General features: G+C 40.6%; 1 protein-coding gene and 1 long non-coding RNA gene across 26 annotated transcripts in view; one reads left to right on the top strand and one right to left on the bottom strand.

Moving 5' to 3' along the window:
• The window catches only part of LOC132659996 (uncharacterized), a 49,163-nt gene that overhangs the window by 4,667 nt on the left and 23,655 nt on the right, over positions 1–20,841 (top strand). The gene's annotated exons all lie outside the window — the stretch shown is intronic.
• Positions 16,295–20,841, bottom strand: part of ZGRF1 (zinc finger GRF-type containing 1) — a 55,506-nt gene continuing 50,959 nt past the window's right edge. For 21 of the 24 annotated variants that reach the window (XM_012179473.5, XM_042251818.2, XM_042251820.2 and 18 more), the window contains 5 exons: positions 19,588–19,711; positions 18,067–18,243; positions 17,797–17,931; positions 16,819–17,080; positions 16,295–16,643 (listed from right to left, as the gene is read on the bottom strand). In XM_012179473.5, the coding sequence (XP_012034863.3) occupies positions 16,483–16,643; positions 16,819–17,080; positions 17,797–17,931; positions 18,067–18,243; positions 19,588–19,711 (859 nt within the window). In that variant the 3' untranslated portion in view covers positions 16,295–16,482. Of the gene's footprint in view, positions 17,081–17,796; positions 17,932–18,066; positions 18,244–19,587; positions 19,712–20,841 lie in introns of those variants that run through there. The other 3 variants (XM_060417528.1, XM_060417535.1, XM_060417540.1) reach the window with 2 other exon arrangements.

The following is a 20,841-nucleotide window of genomic DNA, read 5'->3' as shown; positions in this document are numbered from 1 at the left end:
AATTTGGTGACCGAGGGCCGCTCCTGTCCATTGCGTGAACTGTCCTAAAGGGTCAAACTGTTCATCTTCAGCCCCTCTTTCTGTGTGCAATCCCTACTTTAAGAGAACAAAAGCTCAAAGCAGGCAGTTATCAAGAAATGGGAGCCCAGTGATTTAAACTCATCCCCAAGCCTTAAAAAGAAAGGAGGCCCGAGAATGTGTAGGGAGAGAAAAGTGAAGTAAGGGGAGCAGCGAGGGGGGTGGAGACCTTTAGAAAGGCTTTGTTGTTTTTAAGAAGCTTGAACTTTGAGACGACCCAAGAGCCCTAAAGTTTAGGGTAGGTGTTGCTGTGGGGCCTATCCACACATCCCATCCACACTTCGACCTCACAAGTGGCCAAAGAGGACAAATGGTCACCCCACCATACTTTTGCTGCTGCAGGTGAATGGGGGGGTGCGGGGAGGGATGGGTGTGAAGATAGGTCCTTTTCCCAGAAAGAGCAAAAGTTGCCTCCCCAGCCAGCCCGTCCCCCAGTTCACAGTAAACCAACTGTCCTGCCTGCAAGGAAAGGGAGGGGCTCTGCTCTGCTAAAAAGGACTACATGATGCGTCTGCCAAGCATGGCTTTGTAGCCTAAATCCTAATCCACCCGGTTAGCTCTCCGAAAGGCGGAAAGATGGAAAGAAAAAGTCAATCCTGAATAGTTTTAGTTATTTGCTGGGGACTAGAAACACTCCGGTTTCCAGAGTGGTTGAAGACCGAGTGGAAATGATTAGCCCCCTCTGTATCCCCCCGCCCTTCCCCGCGGAGGGCTCTTCGCCATGCCAAAGTTCATTACTAGTGATGAGCAGATGGTGAAGCGCTGCGAGGCAGAGTGGGCTCGGATATTTTGGGGGTCCCCTTCTGTGGAGGCAAGGAGATCAAGAACAATAACAGTGTAAACTCATCACCCCCTCCCTCCCCGACTTCTTACTGGACCCCTGTGCGGAATTCTGTCTCATCCTGGATCTCTCCCTCGGGTCCTGTGGGGGAGGGTTTGTCTCTCTAGTCCTGCAGAGGTCGGAGCTAGGATGGTGTGCGGCAGCTTCAGTGCGCCAGCCCCACCCCCTTCCGTATTTGGGAATCGGCCAGGAGAATCTACAAGAGGAGGTGCAAGGCAGAGGAGGTCGTAACCCCCCTCTCTCGGGACCCTTATTCCCTTGCCCTAAACCCGTATAATGTGCTTTGGCGCCCCAAGCCAACCATTCAGGGAATCCAGCTTGACGCACGGGGTCTTCTTGATGGTGTTGAAATCCACCCGGCAGGTGCTGAAAGGCTCCCTTCCTTTTGCGCCCTCTCTACCCTCTTCCCACCAGCTCCGGAGAGGCAGCACCCGGCAGGCTTCTCTGCACTCGGTAGGCGACCCGCTGCCCGAGCACTCCTCTTCTTTCCCACGAAGGAAAGAAGTCGCTGTAGGAGATTTGACCAGTCTCCGCCAGCTTTCTGATTGTTTTCCTCAGGTAAGGGGAAAAGAACAGCCGGCGCTTGAATGAGGGGCTGGGGGCCCACTAGGGAGAGAAGCCCCCCTCACCCCTCTGTGCCTGCAAAAAGGGACATTGGCTATCCAGGGGAAAGTGCAAGAAAGAGAGCACTAATCGCTGAACCAGGAGACAAACACGATTACCAGCTCCGAGCCTTGAGTCAGAAAGTCTCATAGACTTTAAGATGTTAATCCCCGGCATAATCCTTCCTTTGGCGTGTAGGAATAGTGCAGCCACAAGAGTTGTTTTGTTATTTATATTGGCGTTTAATAAAACTCAGCCAGTGGTGAATGGGCTGCCCACTCTCCAATGGTAATTAATTCCCTATTTCAGTGACCCAATTGTCCTGGGACAGAGCTGTGAGCCCGTCCCGGTGCCCCGGTCCCTCTTTGTGCGGATACATGGCCCTCGTGCTTCAACAGCTATGGAAACTCATTCTTTTGATGTCATTCAAGGAGTTTTCCTTGGGCATCTTCTAAACTTCAAGGACCCTTTTCTTTCTCCGTTTCATGAAAAGCAGTGCGAGCTTGACCACCTCTGTAGAATTTAATGATTTGGTGAAAGAACTCTTTGGGGTTTGTGTAAGGAGTTAGACAGAGAGAAAGGAAATTTGGCAGCCTGCTCTCTCGCGGGGACAGTCCCAAACCTGAAAAACACAAAACTCATTCAAAGCAATGGAAAAAAGATCTGAAAGCTGATTTTCCCTCTCCTCTCCCCACTAAGGAAAAACGTACCCTCCCCAAACACTGAATTCTCTTCTGGAAATTATTGTTTGTTGATGATATAAATTAAAAGGGTCAGATTGGGATGAATAAATTCGAATCCTAAGCAGAGAAAGTTCTTTAATTTGTTCCTTTGGACAATATCATCTTTCTACCTTAAGGCACTCATTCAGTCATCCCTCCCTTATACATACACTGGTAACCAGTGTGAGCCAAGCACTGCACCAAGCCCTGGGAACAACGCCTGCACAAAATAGACACCATTCCTACCCGCATAGAGCTTACATCCAAATCGGCAGACAAACAATGAAAAAATTAGAAATGTCAGAAAACCGTGTTAGGTAGACAATAAGACTGTAATGTAATACAGCGTCGGAAGAGAGCCAGGCTACGTTTTATTTTCATGGATCCAAAAGGATGCTTTAGGACACAAACCATTTGGGGTCGACCCTAGCACCTGATTAATTCGTCTTTTCTTTCCCCTCAAATTTCATTCCCTCCGCGAGGCGCGGAGTCCGCATAGCAAACGAACCGGCAGCTGCGGTCCGCGGGTCTTAGCCGCGCGCCGGTGCAGAGGCCGGCATCACTTTCCGCGCAGCCAACCGCCCGGGCTCCAGGCCGGGAGGGGGCGGCCGCGGCGCGCCCGGTAGCGCTCCCTGCACAAGTAGCTCTTCTATGTCTTTATACGCACTTCCAAAAAAACTTTCGCAAGTCACAGAAACAATTCAGAATTCAACTAAGAAAATACAGAGTGAACCATATGGCCTGGGTGGCTCGAGTCGGCTGCATTTTACTCCAGACAAAGAAGGGATTGAGAGTTGAAGGAAAGGAGAAAAAAACCAACTTTCCGGCTGATGAAGCTGTTGTCTGGAGGCAATGATCCCAAATCTGAAGGCTTTATTCCGGCTCCGACGGAGACGTGATATGTCATATGATTAGCATCTTTCATATTTACAAGAGTGGTATGGGCTGCCAGTCTTGAGAGAAAGGCTAGAGAAAGAAGGGGGCATATGCTGAAATGGATTTAGCATTTGAAAGAGAGAAAGGAGATCGGATAAATACACTTAAACGAGGATTTCGTTTTACTCCTGTTGAGTTCTAATGGATTGTTGATTGAGATTTTAGGGGCCTGGAACCGAGGTGTCAGCAGTAATTTAAAGAAGGCATTCAGTCCTCCCGCGCCTCTTTTCTCCATTTCCCCCCTCACCCCTCCCACCCTCTCTCATTTACGCCTTCAAGCAGTACCGGGGCGGGGAAGGCTTTTAAAACAAAACACAAAACAGGATCTCAGGCTCGGGCGCTGGCCGAGGGAGCCGGAAAGCGGCTGGGTTTGGAGGCGGAGCCCCCTGCGCCCCAAGGCGGCCTGCGGGGCGGCACCTGAACCTCTGCAGGTCTGGCCGCAGGTGCGGGGCCGCTGCGCGCGCGGCGAGGTCCTGGTGCCCTCTGGCGGGGTCCGCGGAGGAGCCTTCGCCTCTTGGGGCTGGGCGACGTTTCGCATTCCTCCTGGGATGCGCTCTGGGGCCTTCACCTGTGGCTCCGGTTACGGGCGCGTAGGCTCGGCCACTTCTAACCTTCAGGCTCAAAATTGTCGACCGTGTGCTTCTGCGAGTCGAAATAAACTGACGCGTAAGACACCTCCCCCGGTAGTTCTGATGGCTGCCAAGTTTGAGACGAGCAGGCCTGGGTCCCAAGACTTCCGTTGTGAGGATTTAGCTATTTAGCAGCTAGAAGTGAGGCCAAGACTCAGTACTTTGGGGGAAAGCCCTGGACTCCAGACTAGTAAAAGGACCTCTTATGCGCTTGCTGGGAAAATACTGTATCTGTACGGATCAGTATTTCTCCTCCCACCTACAGCCATTTCGAGATTCATTCTCCAGACTGCTTGTCGCTCCCCTGGTATTTTTTATTCTCTTCTGAATTGATGTTCAGCGCCCATTTTAGCTAGATGTCGGGTGTGTAAAATGTTGGGGGAGTGCGAGAGGCACCAAGTGCCGTCGCCTTAGGCCTCATCCCCTGGATCCAGACGCCCAAATTCCCATTTCTCCTCTGCTTCATCGCATTTCTGCTTCTGTTTGCTTTTCCTTAACTTTGTCAGGCAAAATTGTACTTTGCCAAGTGTACCTGTGAATCTTTTGAGTTGTCCACATCTGCCAAGAGTAGAGATTGACTCATAATAAATACAATACTGTCACAATACCAAAATGTCATGCAGAGTTTAAGATCATATTTTTGATTGATATTTAGTTTTTAAGTTTTATTTTACTTTTTGGCTGTGCTGAATCCTCCTTGCTGTGCAGGCTTTTGTCTTGGGGCTGCGAGCTGGGGCTACTCTCTAGTTGTGTTGCCAGGACTTCTCCTGGCCGTGGCTTTTCTTGTTGCTGAGTGTGGACTCTAGGTGGCAGGGCTTGGTAGTTGCAGCTCCAGGGCTCTAGCGCACAGGCCCAATAGTTGTGGCTTACAGGCTTAGTTACTCTGAAGCACGTGGGATCTTCCTGGACCAGGGATCAAACCCATGTCTCCTGCATTGGCAGACAGATTCTTTACCACTGAGCCCCCAGGGAAGCCTGGATGTTTAATTTTTTTAAATTTCGAAATAACGCTTAGTGTGACCCCAATACATATGATATGTATCTCTGAATGATTGTAGGGAAATACAAACACATACATCCTGGACAAAAAAGTATTCATAGTGGCTATCTTTTTGTTATTAGTAATTTAAATGTTCTCTTTTTGTGTTTTCCGAGCAAATTTTGGAACATTTATAATCAGAAATTGTTATTAAAAAACAACAACACTGGCCTTCTGCAAAGTGCCTCTGTCTTTTCTACTCTTATTATTAAAGATTGGGAGTAAATTTCAGATCAGAGATGTCTGAAGTAGGGGGAGTTATATCATAGTTAAGTGTTAAGTTATATCATAGTTAACTGTGAGCTATATCATAGCTATATCATAGCTCACAGTTATAGTTAAGGCCCTAGAAGTTGGACCCTTTGGGTTAACATGGGATATTGTAGGGCTGCCCAGGTAAAGAATCCTGGAAAAGGCTTCCCTGGTAAAGAATCTGCCTGCCAAGTGCAAGAGATGCAAAGATTCAAGTTTGATCCCCAGGTCAGGAAGATCCCCCAGAGCAGGAAATGGCAACCCCTCCAGTATTCTTGCCTGGAAAATTCCATGGACAGAGGAACCTGGCAAGCTGCAGTCCATCGGGTCACCAAGAGTAGGACAGGACTGAGCACAAACACAGGATATTGTAACGTGGTTTTGTTTTCTTTTTTTTTTTTTTTCAGAACCATGTAAAACTTGTTCTTGAACTATGATGGAAATGTTGTATGGAAGAGAAACATTCAGTGCTAATTAAAAAAACAATTTTGTGGGGAAGGTAATTACTTTACAATATTGTGCTGATTTCTGCCTTACATCATAAATCAGCTACAGGTATACATATGTCCCCTCCTTAAGCCTCCCTCCTATCTCCATCCCATCGTAGCCTAGCTCATCCTAGACCATCAAGACGAACTTGGGTTGAGCCCCCTGTGTCACACGGTAAATTCCCACTGGCTATCAGGCTCCTCCGTCCATGGGATTCTCCAGGCAAGAGTACTGGAGTGGGTTGCCATTTCCTCCTCCAATCTATTTTACATATGGTAATGTATGTATTTCCATACTGCTCTCTCAAAATTTAATTTTTGTTAACTCACAGTTCCCGGGGTTTCACAGAGAAAGAAAAGCTTCTCAATGCTATTATTTTCTCTATTCTGGGCAAATCACGTCTAATTTTCCCAGAGAGATGAGATCACAGGGACTTGATGAATTTCTAAAGGAAGATTTTTTACCAATGTCTCAAAGTAATAATTCTCTTATTTAATAATATTTGCTAACAGGAAATTACTTGTGTTTAATCTTTCTTAAATGTGTTTCTTGACCAGTCCTCAGAGGTGATTAAAAACTTGCCTCTTCTGTTATTCTGTGCTTGAATATATGGCATCTAAAGCTTCTATTTTTAAAATAATCAGGATCCGGAAGATGTTTAATTCTGAATTTTGCTTACCTATGCTTTTAGGTCTTAGGCTTTCTCTGTTGACAGAAACCATCTTTACCTCAAGGGAGGCTATTGTGGGTTGCTGTTTAACTCTGCATTTTTAAAGCAGCAATCACCACACTGAAACTATGTTGTACTATTGTCGGTGCATGAGACAGCAGGACTTGGAATAAGAGAAAGGAAAGGATTTGCAAGAGGATAATTCTCGGCATTCTTCTCAGCAAATTCTCTTTTTCTCCGGGGTTTTTATTTTTGAGGATTTGAGAGTTCATTTTCTCTTGAAGGAAAAGAAAGAATAACCCCACAATGCAATATCGTGCAGAAAAATCAAGAGAGATTTTCATGGTAAATGTTTACTAAGAAATTCTGAAAAAAAATGAAACAGGCTAGAAATAGAAACTAAAAGTTTATGTCAGTATTAACCCACACTTGAACTCTTGGTTACTGCCTTAACTCGAATATAGCTTTTCCCTTTTAAAAAATTTCCCAGCTGTAGAGAATCTGTGTGACTAAATATTAGAGGGAAGTACAGCTTTAATATTTCCATGAACCTAGTGACCAGTGCTCTCATACCAATTATTTGAGTTGTACTGGATTTGAGACCAACACTATTTCTCAGAAGACGAGTCATGGAGGCTCAAGGACATTGTTTTGGGGCTAAGTGCAGTTCCTTAAGTTGCTGGCCACTCCCAAAGAATCACATGGTATTTTGGATTTTGTTCTGAATCTTACTTTCATCCTCAGTCTCAGGAAATTGGCATCAACAGTGCTCACTTTTCCCTATGCTGATGCTTGAAAACAATCCCTTTGTTTGAAATAAGCTAATTATGAAGTAACATGGTATTAAAATAACAGCCTTTCCTTTCCTCTTATCCCAAGTGTTTTTCTTTTCCTGACAAAATAGGGATGAAATAAAAATATGCCATACAGAATTTTAAAATAATAATGAAAACATATGCAGACAGTCTAATCAGAAGTCAGTAATACATTCCTTCGTTCCACGCACTTGGCCAGGAAAGAATACCTTGATGTGATCTCAGTCACAATTTGCTGGCAGCTGGAAATTTCTAATTCAGTATTTAAGAAGAAATAAACCTGTACCTATAGAACATACAGTGAATTTAATCATTGTCGGAAAGCTAAGTCAAAACTGAGGTCAACAAGGCATGAGGACTCTCATCTTTTTCATTTCCTCTTTATTCATTAATATGGATCAGACGGCATGTACTTCATGGCTGTGCCAAGGCCATGCGGATCAGTAACAGTGCTCTTGGCAAAACTGTTTTCAGAGGGAATTAGTGCGTTTTTTCCTTATTGGCTGCTCTGGGTCTTCTTTGCTGCACTTGGGCTTTCTCCGGTTGCAACAAGTGGGGCTTATTCTTTGCTGCAGTGCATGGCTTCTCTTGTTGCGGAGCACAGGCTTTAGGTGCACGGGCCTCAGTAGTTATGGCTCGAAGGCTCTGGAGCTTGGATTCAGCAGCTATGGTGCACAGGCTTAGTTGCTCCATGGCATGTGGAATGGAGCCCATTCCCAGACCTGGGATCAAGCCTGTGTACCCTGCATTGCCAGGCAGATTCTTAACCACTGGACTACCAGGGAGGTCCAAAACTGTCTTCTGAAGGAATGATTTCTGTTGCAGTTTTTTCTTCATTTAGTTTTCCCCTATATTTTTAGGTTGCAGTAAGTAGCCAAAGGTGGCAACATTTTCTGGCGTACTTTCCTAAAGGTTTATATGTGTGGCTGATACCTCGTGAAAACTGGGGAAACAGGAACTACCTCTTGTAAAGGAAGCAGACCTACACTCAGCCTGTTGTTCAGTTGCTCAGTCGTGTCCGACTCTTTGCAATCCCACAGACTGCAGCACCAATAAAGTATTTTTAATTTAAAAGCAAAAAAATAAATTCAAAGGAATCTCCTATAGAAAAAGTCAAAGATATAAACAGCAGTAAGGATAAGATACTTATCATTCCAGGAGTTCATCATCTGACTAATAGGAATTTCAGAGAGAACAGAGAAACCAGAGAAGATGAAATTATCTCGGAAGTGAAGAACTGGCGAACAGATTTTAAACAACAAAATTCGTACAACAGAATATGCTCAAATTAAAAGGGATGAACCGCTGATCCATGTAATAACATGGATACACCTGAAAACATGCTGAGTAAAAAAACTCAAAAGAATAGACACTGGTTCAATTTACATGAACTTTTAAGGCAGGCAGAACTGATCTATGGTGACAGAGTAGATTAGTGGTTACCTCACGTAGGGGAGGGATTGATTGAATTCATAGGATTTTTGCATGTTAGAAAAATCATTTTGGTGGGAAGAGTGACTGTAAACAAAGAGCTGAGGCGCTTATTAAGGACGTATAATTTCTGGGCCTATGGGACCTGTGAGATCAGTTATCATAAATGTATTGTGGCAACATCTGCACATTAGTATAATTTTCTCTCCAGCACCCTGCTGCCCAGGTGTAAGATAGTGGAAAAGGATGTTTGGACTGGTCCCTGGAAGAACCTGCAGCAAAGAGGCAAGGCATCAGGACTGTTGAGAATGATTAAACACAATGGTGTCTTGACAGACAGGAAAAGGTAAAAGGAGGCTGGTAGAATAGTAAGGAGTCAGGAGATGAGAGATGTTGCTGGACCTGGCAAGTATGTGGAGGTCAAGTGAGGGCGAGATTGTGGTCAGCGACATGTTGAAGTAATTTAGGTGATGACAAATCTCAGGCAATTTTTAAAAAGTACAGACAACATGGAATAACTGTAGATATGCCGTTTAGTGAAAAAGGCCAGGCACTGGAAGATGTGTGTGGTAGTTGTCGTTTCTTGTTGTTCAGTTGCCCAGTCGTGTCCGCCTCTTGGCAACCCCGTGGACTGCAGCACGGTAGGCTACCATGTAAAAGGGGAGACCATTTATATGTGTGGACTTCCATGTTAGCTAACTGTCTCTTGAAGGAAATATGGTATCAGTTGACTCTGGAGATGAGAGCTAGGTAGCTGGGGACACAGGGTGGAGGGAGACGTTTCACTCTCTTCCCTTCAGTTCCTCTTGAATATTGACCCCATGCATACGCTATTATCTATTAAAAATATATAAATAAAACTAAAAAAACAAGGAAAAGGCAATAGATGTGCTATAATGAATACAAACAACACAAAATAAGGTCATCATACTTAGCATATGAAGGTCTCCTTCAAGTTATATATGCTTAGGTACATAAATGACCCAGTAGAAGATGGCAAGAGAAACGTATCCTATTTGGTTTGTTTTGAAATATAGGGAAAAAATGCTTAATAAGAAGGCAATCAAAGAAAAGAAAGGCAGATCACTTGATTATATTATCTAAACACTTAGCATCTCCTGTGATGGTGCTGATCCCAAATTATAAATGCAAAATGGCATTCTGAAGAGCCAATGGCTCTAAAGTTATATGTGCAGTTTCTTTGCAATATGTCATCTATTTTGTCCTTGACTCTTTATATTCAGTCAGCTTGCTTATAACACATGCCAGCACATAAAAGCAAGTCACATACAATATCTAGACTCAGTAATTACACTTTGCCTGATACCCTGACTCATGTGATGTCACCATATGGGTCCAGATTATCATTATGCATTCAAAACGCTGGATAGGGCCCGTGATAGTTAAAAGAAGTCAAAGACCAACAGATGTCATTTGGTTTTACACATGCACACAACTGTGTTGAAAGACCTAGAATTTTTTCATGGCTCAGAATTTGTCAACCATGTATGTGTCTTCCTCACCATGTATAGCCATCCCTCTTCTTACTTCTCACTGCCTTACTTGGTCCTCAGTGTCTGGCCTCAACCTCAAAACCCAGTGTGAAAGGCTGATACTGACTCTATCATAAGAAACCTGAGGATACAGGGAACCTGAGCTCAGGTGTATCTGAGCTCCCGATACATCATGGCCTTGTTGGTTCTTGGTTTATTTAGAAGTACATATTCCAAAATTAGGCCCCCCAAAAGCCCAATTTTCTTACTTCCAGGATTCCACCCAGTTTCTCTATTAGGAGAGCTGTAGCTTGCCGCATATAGGGGTAGAGTGATATGTAACAGATTCACCTATTCTTCATGCCTGGGCTGACAAATAAACCAAGCTTCACATGTCTGTTCCAGAATGAACCAGGCTGCTCTCCATGTAACACAGACCAGCCACAGAGTAGATACTTAGTGAATGCACTGACTTCAGTGGAGCCAAAGAATCTGTTCTGTTCTAAGAAGCTACAAATCCATCTTCATTCAGCCAATAAAATCAATGGACTTGAAGGTTTTGTTTTAATAAGCAATCGTTACCTTAAAACTCACTTAGGAAGTCTTCTCCACTAATTCTTTAGCCTGTGAGTTGACTGCTTCTTAACTTTTCATACACACACACATGCAGACCTTCATTTACTACATTATCAAGACCAGATTTGCTCAGTTAGAAAGAAGAATAGTAAAGAATATCAATAATTAAGAGACTAATAGAAGAGTTTTTTAAAAATCAGCATAACTGGTGTTTTAGGATGAAAGGAATTCAAAGGCTTGCAGTGATATTTGGATTGTATTTTTCCTTTACTTTATAATCAAATCATACTAATATAAGCCAAAAAACACAACTTGAACTAAACATACGTTTCACTCAAGACTAATTACAAAGCAGGCATTTCAAATCAGTGTTGAGCTAATGCTTTTAGAGCAATTATTTAATTTTCAGGGTCCAATATCTGTCGAGAAAATCACCAATTTCCATTTCATTCTTATTTAATATAAAAAAATCAAATTAGTATAAAGCTATTTCACAGCTGTCTTTAAATTAAACTGTAGTCAAGAAGAGCGTGAAGCATGTGGGGTTTCCTTTGGCATCTCCAAATCAAACATTCTTTTTGTTCAAATATTAAAGAACTATACCAATAGTTATGTTTTATCTTGAAGTTTTAAGCTGGGCTTCATAATCTCAGCTTTTAACTTCTGATTTTTCACAAGTAACTCAAATATTGAAACATATGTTTCTAAGGATAGGGGTTCGCTGCAGAGCAGAGCAGAATATGAATCATTAGTTTTTCATTAACTTTTGATAATAAAAATCACCAGCTTAGTCACATTACTACCTTTTTGTTGATAAATCAGTTTTTCTTCCATTATATCCAAACAGATCTTCTAGTAGCGAATGTAGACCTTCAAGAACTTCAAAGAAAAATCAACAATCCCATTTTTCTAGCAAAGTTCATTTACCAGGAAGGTATAGATTGTTCAAACAAATTATTAGTAAAGTGTTGCATATAAATTAACCAAGTTAAATTAACAGCAAATCAGTCTGGTTTAATCAGAGAGGATTGTAGAATCTTTGGTTCCAGTCTCTCACAGTTTGATAAAGTGAATGACTTACCACTCAGGCAGTGAGTGTAGTAGAAAAGCCTCAGCTGGATTGGTTTGGGTTCTAGCCCTGTCTTGTACTACGTATGGTCGATTAGATGAACCACTTCAATTTCTCTGTTGGCTTTATCGCTTATAAAGTGGGGAAACTACTTGTTCTCCTCCCTAGGGATCAATGTGGTGTTTGTAAAAGAAATGTTGGAAAAAACCTAACACATATACCCAAATGCCTGTATAAAGCAAAGGCAATTGATGAGTGGATTTCAGTCTAGAAATTGGATTGTTTCATTCTATGATGCACAAACAGACGTTTTTATAAATAAAAATGTAGAGAACATTCTTATTATTTTTTATGGCTGAGTAGTATTCATTATATAAATATACCACATCTTCTTCATCCATTCATCTGCCAACGGGGACTTAGGTTGCTCCCATGTCTTGGCTTTCGTAAATAGTACTGCAGTGAATCCTGGGGTGCATGTATCCTTCGAACCATGGCTCTCTCTGGATATATGACCAGGAGTGGGATTGCAGGATCATGTGGTAACTCTATTTTTAGTTTTTTCAGGAACCTCCATAGTGTCCTCCCTAGTGGTTGTACCGATATACATTCCCACCAACCATGTAGGATGTCCTTTTCTCCACATGCTCTCCAGCATTAATTATTTGTAGACTTTCTGATGATAGCCATTCTGACTGGTGTAAAGTGATAGCTCATTGTGGTTTAGATTTGCATTTTTCTAATGATAAGTGATGTTGAACATTTTTTCAAGTGTCTGTTGGCCATCTGTATGTCTTTTCTGGAGAAATAATCTATTTAGATCTTCTGCCCATTTTTTGATTAGGTTGTTTATATTTTTGGTATTGAGCTATATGAGTTATTTGTATATTTCAGAGATTAATCCCTTGTCAGTAGTATTGTCTGCAAATATTTTTTCCCATTCTGTAAGTTGTCTTTTTATTTTGTTCATGTTTTACTTTGCTGTGCAAAAAAACTCTTAAGTTTATTTCTTCTCATTTGTTTAATTTCCATTGCTCTAGCTGGTGGATCCGAAAAGACATTGCCACGATTTATGTCAAAGAGTGTTCTGCCTGTGTTTTCCTTTAAGAATTTTATAGTATCCAGTTTTACATTTGGGTCTTTAATTTACTTTGAATAGATGATGTTAGAGAATGTTCTAATTTCATTCTTTTACATGTAGCTGTTGAGTCTTCCCAGCACCACTCACTGAAGAGACTCTCTTTTCTCCATTCTGTATTCTTGCCTTTGTGACAGGTTAATTGACCACAGGAGCATGTGTTTTATCTCTGGGATTTTTATCCTGTCCCATTGATCAGTATATCTGTTTTTGTGCCAGTACAACATTGTTTTGATTCCTGTAGCTTTGTAGTATAGTCTGTAGTCTGGGAGCCTGATTCCCCTAGCTGTTTTTCTTTCTTAAGATTGCTTTGACTATTTAGGGTCTTTTGTTTCCATACAAATTTTAAAAAAATGTTCTGTGAAAAAATGCCATTGGTAATCTGATAGGAGTTGCATTGAATTTGTAGATTGCTTTGGGTAGTATAGTCATTTTGACAATATTAATTCTTCTAATCCAAGAACACAGTATATCTTTCCATCTGCTTGTATCATCTTTGATTTTTTCGTCAGCATCTTAGAGTTTTCAGAGTGCAGGACATTGTCCCAGAGGTCTCTTAAACTGTTGCAATTTCTTTTCATTCTTTTTATTCTGTTCCAGGGCAGCGATTTCCACCATTCTGTCTTACAGCTCACTTATCTATTCTGCGAACTCTCTCAGATAACTGCTTATCTCCATGTCACTTAGTTGTTCTGGGGTTTTGTCTTGTTCCTTCATTTGGAAAATACTCCTTTGCCATCTCATTTCGTCTGTTTATATCTGTATTTTTTATATGTGGAAGGTTAATTATGTTTCTCAACCTTGGATAAGTGGCCATCTGTGGGGGATGTCCTATGTGTCCTAGCAAGGGCCAGGGACCAGCTGGTTGCAGGGTAGGTCTGATCTGCATCTGCAGATTTAGTTCCACAGGCTGCAGGATCTTAGTTTTCTTACTTCTGGTTTCTGCCCACTGGTGGGTGAGGCTGGTCTGGAGGCTTGTGCAGGCTTCCTGATGGGAAGGGCTGGTGCCTGTCCACTGATAAGTAGAGCTGGGTCTTGGCCCTCTGGTGGACAGGGCCATGTCAGAGGATGTGTCTAGAGGTGGCTATGGGCCCAGGAAATCGTTAGGCAGCTTGACTGCTGATGGATGTGGCTGTATTCCTACCCTGTTTGTTGTTTGGCCTAAGATGTCCCAGCACTGGAGCCTACAGGCTGTTGGGTGGGGCAAGGTCTTGGTCCCCCAGTGGCAGCCTCCAGGACCGTTCACATCAGTGGATGCTCCCCAGTACCTCTGTCACTGGTGAGCTCCACAGTGCACCACACCACCCCAGAAGACCCTCTAAGACTGGCAGGTAGATCTGGCCCAGAGCCCTATGAGGTCACTACTTTTGCCTAGGGTCCTGGTGCACATGAGACTGTGTGTGCCCTCCAAGAGTGGAGCTCCTGCACTCAAGCCCTGCTAGATGTCAAAACCAAATGCTCTAGAGACTCCTCCTCTTGATGCCAGACCCCCAGGCCTGATGCGGGACTCAGAACCCTCACTCCTGTGGAAGAACTTGTATAATATAATTGTTCTCCAGTTTGCAGCTCGCCCACCTGGAGTGTTTGGGATTTGATTACATCAAATAAAATCTTGTTGAGTTTCTTCATTTTGTCTTTGGGTGTAGAATATTTTTTGTTATCGCTAGGTTCCAGTCTTTTTACTGATGGTCGTTCAGCAGTTAGTTGTGATTTTGGTGTGCTCATGAGAGAAGAGCTCAAAGTCCTTCTGTTCTGCCATCTTTTCACATCATGAAAATGTGGCTCCTTTGTTGTTCCTATTGTTGACATCATGTGGTGCTCAAGTTTGAATTCTCAAGAGAGCCTGGGAGTAAACTGGTCCATTAAGGTTACTCCTTTTCTTCCGGTTTTAAGACACACAGTTCCAGGGTAGGATAGTAACTTCTGGCTCAGTGGGGCCTGTTTAGGGTAATGACAGATCACTAAAGGCTTCTCTCCACTCCTGTCTTCCCAGATGGTGATGCAGAGCTCAGCTGGGGCACGCAGCTGACTAGCCTGCAGGTGGCATCTCACATGCTATCTCCAGGCCTGGGTCTCTGTCCTAGTTAACCTACTGAAGACACACAGAGCTCACAGGGGTCTGCAGCAGGCAATGGGTGATTTCTGGGGTGTCTCCTATCCAGTTGTGTATAACCTGAACTCAAGTTACAGCTTTTATTTACATTTAAAGAGCACCTGCTGTTGTAACCATTAACACATTGTGGACAAGGCTTGGAGAATTACAACTTTTGTTAGATTCATTTTCTCCCAAACAAAAGAAGAGTTGCATAGAGGTCATTTTTCATAGTGAAGTAGTTCCAGTAAGCAATTTTATGCATCTTTTTTTCACTGTGCTGGATCTGTATTGTGGCATATTATTCGTACTGTGGCAATGTATTCCTACTGCAGCTCACAGCCTCTAGAGCTTGCAGGCTCTCTAGGTGCACAGTGCGGGCTTAGTGCCCTGTGCAATGCAGCATCTTAGTTCCATGACCAGGGATTGAACCCATGTCCCCTGCACTGGAAGGCGGATTCTCAACCATTGGACCACCATGGAAGTCCTGCATCTTTAAAATAAATATTGAGTGACTTGAGCCATGAGTTTGTAATTGGTAAAGACAAATATTTCATTGATATTAATTATAATCAAGCCCTTGCTATTTTTCCATGAAGGATAAGTAAATGTTCCTTTGTTAATAATGGCTAAAAATCATACAAGTGGTTTATTTACATACATAAATATAGAATATAAGCATAGAAAAAAGACTGAAGCAATATATCAGCAATTATTATCTCTGTGTAGGGAATCTCTAGATGCTTTTTATTTTTCATTGTGTAGTCTTCTGAATTTTTCAAATTTTCTATAAGGGGAATGTATTCTTTTTATAATGGTTAAAATCCATTATAATATATACCAGTAACTACTGTGCAAACAAATACACAGAGAAAAGACCAGAAGGAAATGAGCCAAGGGGAGTCTTTCATTCATTCTTTGTTCATCCAACAGATCGTTATTGAGCACCTACTATTGCAGAGTCATGGCCGGTTTTGAGCACTGCTATCTCTAGGAACAGACTTTTAGATACTTTTTTTCCTTTCTTTTGTACTTTCTTAAAAGTTTTATTGTGAAGGAATGTCCCTCATGGTCCAGTGGCTAAACTCTGCATTCCCAATCTGGGCATGCAGCCCAGGTTCGATCCATGGTCAGGGAAGTAGATCCCACATGCTGCAGCTGAGACCCAGCACAACCAAATAAACAAATATTTTTTAAAAGGAAGTTTTATTGTGAATGTTTTTACTTACAGAATGATAGGGCAGTATATTTCTTAAGATTCTGATAGCACTGTAGTTCAGAAAGGAGCATGTCAGTATAACTGTGTAGATGCATTTTAAAAGATGAGTTTTTGAGATAATCACTTATTTTTGAAGTAACATCCCCATAAAAGCTTTTTCCTGCTCCTTTTAAAATTCATTTCTTTAGAAACAGAGCCATAATTTTCAGAAATAATTTTTATTGGTGAGATTTTATAGTTCCTTCAACATTTGCCTATCTTAAGTAATTATACTTTTTATGAAGAGCAGATTTTACTTATATTTAAATCTTTTTTCCCCCCAATTACAAGAGTTAGGGAGTAATAAAAATATACAAATGTATAGTATAAAATGAATTTGAACTTTACAAACTATACCATGTCTTTTTGTGAATAAGATTTTTTATCTGTCAATTTATCTTTTTCAGCCTTTTTCTTCTGTTTTTCTTCTGCTTGTTTTTCAAGATAATCTTTAAGGAGAAGGTCCAGTTGTGGTTCATATTGGCTTGCATGCTGCAATCCACCTTCCTTCCCTTCAAAAGATACAAAACATGAGACAACTATATTTTACAGTGGTGTCCATTTCATCATTTCATTCATCACCCATAGTGGCAAATTCAGAGTAGTTCCTACCTGAAACACCCCAGGCACTAACACAAAAGTCAGTTTTAATTCAAAATGCTTGAATTAAATACATTTTTGTTTTACCTTCACAGTGTTGGATCACACGCCCCCATAGTCGATTTTTCCTCAGACAGGCTAAATTTCCTACAATCAACAAATGCCTCCTTCCTCTGGTCAATGCAACATTCATTCTTTTTTCTGAATCAATAAATCCTACTTGTCTGGTCCTTACGCAGGACAGAATAATGATCTCCTTTTCAGCTCCCTGAAAAGCATCTACTGTGGACACCTGCACAGCTTTCACGTTAGGATGGTCGAAGTCCGCAGCACTGAGTAGATGACAGAGCTACAGAGGAAAGATGACCAGAATCATGCAGTGCAGACAGTGTCTTCATGAAGAACCTACACCTCTCCGCCTGCCCTTGGCTGCCATTATCATTTAACTAATAGTGGGTAACTTTCATTTTGTTATTACTCACAGAGACTTAGTCTCTAAAATGATAAATAACTAGGTGATAATATAAGTTACAAACCAAAATCAAAGTGATGATTTATCTATTGCTGGGAACTCATCTGGATATACTAATTTAGAGTTGATAAACTAATAATGAAACATGACAAATACTAAAAGTAAATTAATATAAATTAAAACTAGTTAGAAGTAACTGGCTTGTGAGTAGATTAATATCTGGGATCTATCTTTGATTTACTGATAAAATGTAACAATAGTGAAAGAACATTTTGGAAAACAGATTCAATCCCATCTGTCTCAAAACACAAAGCATACACCGTATTTCCTTCCCTCTAATTTGTTTATTTGCATTTTTGCCCCAACAGCTGTAAACGGAATTTAATTAAACCTTGTTAGGTTTACATCTAATTATATAGAAAAAAGCCACAGTAGACAAAAATCTAAATGCTGCTTTTTAATCCCTTAAAGTCCTAAAAGCTTTTCTAGCACCAAACCAATACAACCTAAAGCACAATGAATGTAATAACAAATATTATAATATGAAATTATAATATTTAATAATGATAAGTATCATCATATGTAATACGGACCTTGTACATCTGGGATTTGTATAATGTTATCACCCCAATCATGGAGCCCGCTATTCCACTTGCAATCAGTGATTGAATCAACTTGAGTGTAAAAGCAGCTTCTGCCACATTATGAAAGCTGTTACCTCTCTCAATCTGGAATAAGAAACAGAACCTAGATTATATTTCCCAGAAATGCTACAGAAAGTCCAAGAAAGTCATACAGACAACAATACAATTAAAACAGGAAGCTAAACTGGGTTGACTCTTATCAACATTAATGTTATTTACCTGTTCCAGTCCTTTTACGTTATAGAAACACAGAGTTGGGAGCCATTCCAGTAAAGGGCTCCTCTCTGTTTCGGAAATGCCATTCATGAGATTTCCTTCATAAAACAGATCATTAGCAATAGCACTGATTGTGGGGTGACAACGGTACTGAGTTCTCAACAGAATTGGCTTGTGACCCTAAGAAATTTAAGTACAGAAAAATAAGGAATTAAAACATTTTTTTCCTTAGGGGAAAAAAAATCCACAATAATATTTTAAAGTTTAAAACTACTGCCATATTGTGCTTTAGTAAATAAATTACAACCATGATAAAATGGACTATAAATAAAAAGAACTTTAAAAAATTAATAAAAATATTTTCATAGTAAACTTTTTAATATTAAAATTATAAAATAAACAAATCTTAGACTAGTAAATTTGGTATCTAACATTATACCTTCAGAACCTATGTGGAGTTGGCCTAACACTAAATTGAAAAGAAATCTTTAAAAACAAATCAGAAATTGTTGGTGATAACCCATTAACGTTCCTCCTTGGGTACAAGCTATTTTTCACTCCGAATCTTCATCCAATTTTGCTAACAGGTCATAAACTAATTCCCATCTATTTCAGGGCTCTCCTGGTCTTTATTTGCAAAATGTTCTATAATACTGTTTGAACATTTTGAAAAGTTACAAGGTACTCTGATAATAATATGTAATAAAATGCAGGGTTAGTGATCACATGGACAAAGCAGAAAAATATGTGAGGGAAAAAATCAATCCCCAAAACTCTTTTAGGGCATAAATTTATGAACAGACAACCCATCAAATGGAAGAAAATATTTACAAATTATATATCTGATAAGGAACTAATATCCAAAATACATAAAGAACCCCTACAACTGAACAACAGAAACAACCCAATTCAAAATTGGCAAAGGGCTTGAACAGGCATTTTTCCAAAGATAATGCATGAAAGATGTTCAACATCATCATACATTAGGGAAAACACAATGAGATACCGCTTCACACCTATTAAGAAAGTTATTAGTTTTTTAAAAATGAAAAATAACATTATGGTAAAGATGTGGAGAAATTAGAACCCTTGCACATTGCTGTTGGGAATGTACAATGGTACAGCTGCTATGGAAAACAGTTTATCAGTTTCTCAAAAGTTGGATATAGAAATAGCATCGAAAGCTGAAATGAAAAAAGAGAAAAGAAATAGCATCAGACCCGCAGATGCACTTGGGCTCTTCAACAGTGGACATGGATGAGAGAAACGTCATAGCCTGTTTTTATTTTATAGCAAAATCAATATACTTACTACCCACTACTAAAATTCACAGGGGAAAGATTCATTTTATTGTTAGGTTATTAGTGCTCTCCTTTTCGTTAAGATGAGTACTTTCTAAACGACTCCAATTAAAACAATTTTAGGGCAAGGACCTGGTCTTGCCCTAAATATATTGTATTTTCTATCAACCTACACAGTGAATAATCAGTGAATGATAACTCTGTATGAATTCAGAAGTAGTACCATTAAGCAGAGTCGGTCAAAAAGAGTTTGTTCCAGTCCATTTTCGTGAGCTGCATCAGAACCCTGAATAGTAGGAGGAAGCTGTTTGGGATCTCCAACAAGTATCAGCTTTTCACACTCAAACCTACAACAAAATTCTAAAAATTAATCTAAGCAATGAGAAAAATATGCATTAATATCATTTATTGCACTGTTTTCTAAAATGTATTTCAAAGAATCTGAATACCCTGAAGTGTACTGAGAACATACAAGGCTTAATAGTGCTACTAGGTATATTCAAAGGCTTTAAAAAGTTATGCTTAAGTAAAAAATCCTCTACATAACTTTACTTTTTTCCACATAAAACCTATTAAGTGTCCCCTGCCTTGGCAAGGAATCAGTATTTCACAGAACACACTTTGACAATAATGATTTTTAGAATCTATAAACTTAAGACTTAAAAACTTTCTTAGAAGTCACTTAGCTTAAACTTTTGTTTTACAGATGAAGCCTATTAGGTTCTCAGGGGTTAAATGTCTTTTTAAATAGGAGTAATATATAGCAGGGGAAAATCCAAGTTTTGTAGAAAAACCTATATCCAAGTTTTACCTCTATTATATTCTATGGACACAGCAAGTTATTTAATCTCTACAGTGTCAGTATTTTTATCAGTAACCTTGATATAATAGTACCTTGCAAGGATTATTGCTGTTGTAAGAATTTAAGCATGTAATGTGTTTAGTATACAGTAGATGCTCCGTAAATATTGCTCCTCTACCCTCTACGCAAGGCCTTACTCTCTCCATCCCCGGCTCCTGATTAGGGTGACCAAACAGTCCTGGTGCCCAGGACTGTCCCAGTTTAAACCCTGAAAGCCCCCTGATGCAGGAACCTCCCAAGTCTCAAGCAGAGCATCACAGTTGATGCCCTCCTCCCTCATCCTTTACGCCTGGGGGAAAAGATCTGTAAATTCACCAAAATAATTGTGTGCTTTATTTTAAAAGTATTTGTTAATGTTACATCCCCATTTTTTTTTTAAGGGAAGAAACCCCATACTTTTGCTTATGATGTGTAGAGATTTATTGCCATATATATTGCATCAAAATATATTAACATAAAAGTACTGGTGAAGTAGAATCTTTCTTGTGTATTTTCAACACTTGTAAACTGGAAATCAGAAGATTAAATATTTACTATAAAGAAGGAAAAAGCAAAACAACAAAGAGGGACAGAACAAGGCCTAGGACTTGAGCCTATTAGTCTGGGCTAGTTTAG

Source organism: Ovis aries, chromosome 6 (genome assembly GCF_016772045.2).
Source record: "Ovis aries strain OAR_USU_Benz2616 breed Rambouillet chromosome 6, ARS-UI_Ramb_v3.0, whole genome shotgun sequence".
NCBI classification, from domain to species: domain Eukaryota; kingdom Metazoa; phylum Chordata; class Mammalia; order Artiodactyla; family Bovidae; genus Ovis; species Ovis aries.
The sequence above is the reverse complement of the archived record's forward strand: the minus strand, read 5'-3'. Positions and strand labels throughout refer to the sequence as shown.